The sequence below is a fragment of the Micropterus dolomieu genome, linkage group LG21, assembly GCF_021292245.1.
Source record: "Micropterus dolomieu isolate WLL.071019.BEF.003 ecotype Adirondacks linkage group LG21, ASM2129224v1, whole genome shotgun sequence".
Classification (NCBI taxonomy): Eukaryota; Metazoa; Chordata; class Actinopteri; order Centrarchiformes; family Centrarchidae; genus Micropterus; species Micropterus dolomieu.
The window spans coordinates 36,298,300-36,301,329 of record NC_060170.1 but is presented as its reverse complement, the minus strand read 5'-3'; the positions used below and the strand labels follow the sequence as shown (position 1 = coordinate 36,301,329).

Genomic DNA, 3,030 nt, shown 5'->3' with positions numbered 1-3,030 from the left:
CTCTCCCTCTCTCTCCTCTCTCCCTCTCTCTCGCTCTCTTTCCTCTCTCTCTCCTCTTTCCCTCTCTCTCTGCCTTCTCCCCCTCTCTCCTCTTTCCCTCTCTCTCCCCTCTCTCTCCTCTCTCCCTCTCTCTCTGCCCTCTCCCTCTCTCTCCTCTCTCCCTCTCTCTCTGCCCTCTCCCTCTCTCTCCTCTCTCCCTCTCTCCCTCTCTCTCCTCTCTCTCCCTCTCTCTCTGCCCTCTCCCTCTCTCTCCTCTCTCCCTCTGTCTCGCTCTCTTTCCTCTCTCTCTCCTCTCTCCCTCTCTCTCTCCTCTCTCTCCCTCTCTCTCTGCCCTCTCCCTCTCTCTCCTCTCTCTCCCTCTCTCTCCTCTCTCCCTCTCTCTCCTCTCTTTCCCTCTCTCTCCTCTCTCCCTCTCTCTCCTCTCTCCCTCTCTCTCCCTCTCTTTCCTCTCTCTCCCTCTCTCTCTGCCCTCTCCCTCTCTCTCCTCTCTCCCTCTGTCTCGCTCTCTTTCCTCTCTCTCTCCTCTCTCCCTCTCTCTCCCTCTCTCTCTCCTCTCTCTCCCTCTCTCTTTCCCCTCTCCCTCTCTCTCCTCTCTCCCTCTCCCTCTCTCTCCCTCTCTTTCCTCTCTCTCTCCCTCTCTTTCCTCTCTCTCTCCTCTCTCCCTCTCTCTCTCCCCTCTCCCTCTCTCTCCTCTCTCCCTCTCTCTCCCTCTCTCTCCCTCTCTCTCACATGCCATTCACTGGTCTTGTGCCGACAACTGCATGCACATCACGGTTCCTCGCGGGTCTATTTCAAGTAGAAAAAAACAATAAAATATTTTTAGTGTGTTTCATCAACGGTGATAAATTATCCAGCAAGGTGCAGACAACTCGGCCTGTGAAGCACCTGTGAAGCTGGAGTCTCTTCAGCAAGTGTTCTTCTGCTGCCGCTACACACATACACGCTAATCCTACACATGCGCGCTTAGGCTCAGTGTATAAATGTGACTGAATGGTGAATGCAGATGTAGTGTAAAAGCGCTTTGAGTGGTCAAAAAGACTAGAAAGGCTCTATACAAATACAGAGCATTTACAATTTAGCAAATATTTGCGCACTTTAAAAATATTTATTGAAAGTTTTTTTCTTTTTACATGTTTATTTACATTGAAGTGTATGTTGTAACAGGCTGTATATTAACTTATTGGGAGAAAACTGGTAGTTCTATGTAAAATCAGACGTTGAGGACTCCCATATCACCAAAATGGCATGATCCTTGTTTCACTGCGAAGCTTTGACTGTGAGATTGACAGTTGAATCAGGGTCCGTCTATTGAAGCATCGAATCTTTGGCTATTTGGGGTTAGCCCAAATATATAAATACACCTAAAATTCTTGTGGAACTTTTTCTCCTAGGGGATACTTTTTTAAATGTATTATGTGGTTGGCAACGGGGCCTCAGGGGCCACCTTTTCCCTGAGGCCTGTGGAATCAGTACTGACACAATGTTTTTGTCATCACGATGTCATCACGATGGTCCATACAGTAACTGTATTATGGTGGTGTCATCTGAATCAAGGGTGTCGTATGCTGTGTGTTGTGCTATATAAATACAACTGTCTTGACTCGTCTCCAAGCTGAAATAAAACTGTTGTTGTATTCTTGTATTCTTGTATGTATTCTTGTTTTGAATGTTGCTGAGACTCACTCTGTTGTCTCCAGCTGGAGCGACTGGGTCAGTCATCCACGATCCAAACCTCGACCCTGACGTCTTGATGGTGATAGGCTCAGAGATTCCTGTCAGCTTCCCACAGGCTAAAACACACAGAGGAACATATGCAGCTACAGGGTGGACAAAACAACTGGAACCAGACAAAATCCAAATACACCCCAGATAGCAAGACTACATTGAATAAATATTGATTTTCCATCTGAATCATCAGAAGGGTTGAGATTGTTTATGAAGATTCTCAGTCATCCAGGTCATAGTTATCCAACGAAGGTTAAAATCAAGGGCAACTGGACTTGGTTGAAGATACTGGAAGACGTTTCGTCCCTCATCCAAAGGACTTCTTCAGTTCTGACTGACTGGCAGGGAAACTCAGCTATTTAACCTCAGTGGGGTCGTTGGCCCGGGTCATCGATACCGCTGGTTCGTTAGTGTTCCTTGTTGCTGTGACGACAGTCGTTACAGTCGTTAAGACTACCTGTGGCCGAGACTGAACGACCATCATTGGTATCTTCACCTGAGGCCAATAGGTTACGTTTGTTGAGTTTCCTGGGAAGTGATGAAAGGACAGCATTGTAAGTGGGGGATAAGTGGTGGCGTAGACCCCCTCCCCTGTTCAATGACGGCTTCTCCACCCTGGTGTAGATGCTTCCTTGACACCTCTTTCAAACCATCCATCTTCTCTGTCTAAAAGTCCATGAAAGGTCATGGACTTCATCAAGAAAGCACAGCTATCCCAGCACAACAAGAGCAAAGAAAGACAGACCCGGAAATTCCAAAACCTACAGTCCAGAGCGAGCTGCACTAACAGAACAGGAGAAGAAACAAGAAACAAGAAAAAGGCCATAGAATGTCTACAACAGTTACAGAAGGACAACACCATCACCCGTGAACAATATTACCGTTTGTATCCTGGAGAAGCCATTCCATGCATTTATGGACTACCCAAGATACACAAAGAAGGAGCCCCACTCAGGCCGATTATCAGCAGCATTAACTCGGTCACCTACAACATTGCCAAACACATTTCCACCATCTTAGCTCCATTGGTGGGAAACACGCCTCACCACGTCCAAAACTCTATTGACTTTGTAAACAAAGTTCGAGGACTAAAACTGGATCCAGATGAAACCATCGTATCCTATGACGTGACTTCTTTGTTCACCTGCATCCCCACCATAGAGGCAGTAGAAACCGTTAGGAAACGGCTAACACAAGACAACACCCTGGACAACAGAACTAGACTCAGCCCTGACCAAATCTGCAAATTACTCGACCTCTGTCTAAACACCACCTACTTCCAGTACAACGGTGGATTCTACAGAC

The 3,030-nt window shown here is 47.0% G+C and overlaps 1 protein-coding gene across 2 annotated transcripts in view; it reads right to left on the bottom strand.

Annotated features, from left to right (window-relative positions):
* Nucleotides 1–3,030, bottom strand: part of LOC123960971 (noelin-like) — a 16,678-nt gene that overhangs the window by 4,582 nt on the left and 9,066 nt on the right. For both annotated transcript variants that reach the window (XM_046036038.1, XM_046036037.1), the window contains exon 3: nt 1,684–1,790. In XM_046036038.1, the coding sequence (XP_045891994.1) occupies nt 1,684–1,790 (107 nt within the window). The remainder of the gene's footprint in view (nt 1–1,683; nt 1,791–3,030) is intronic.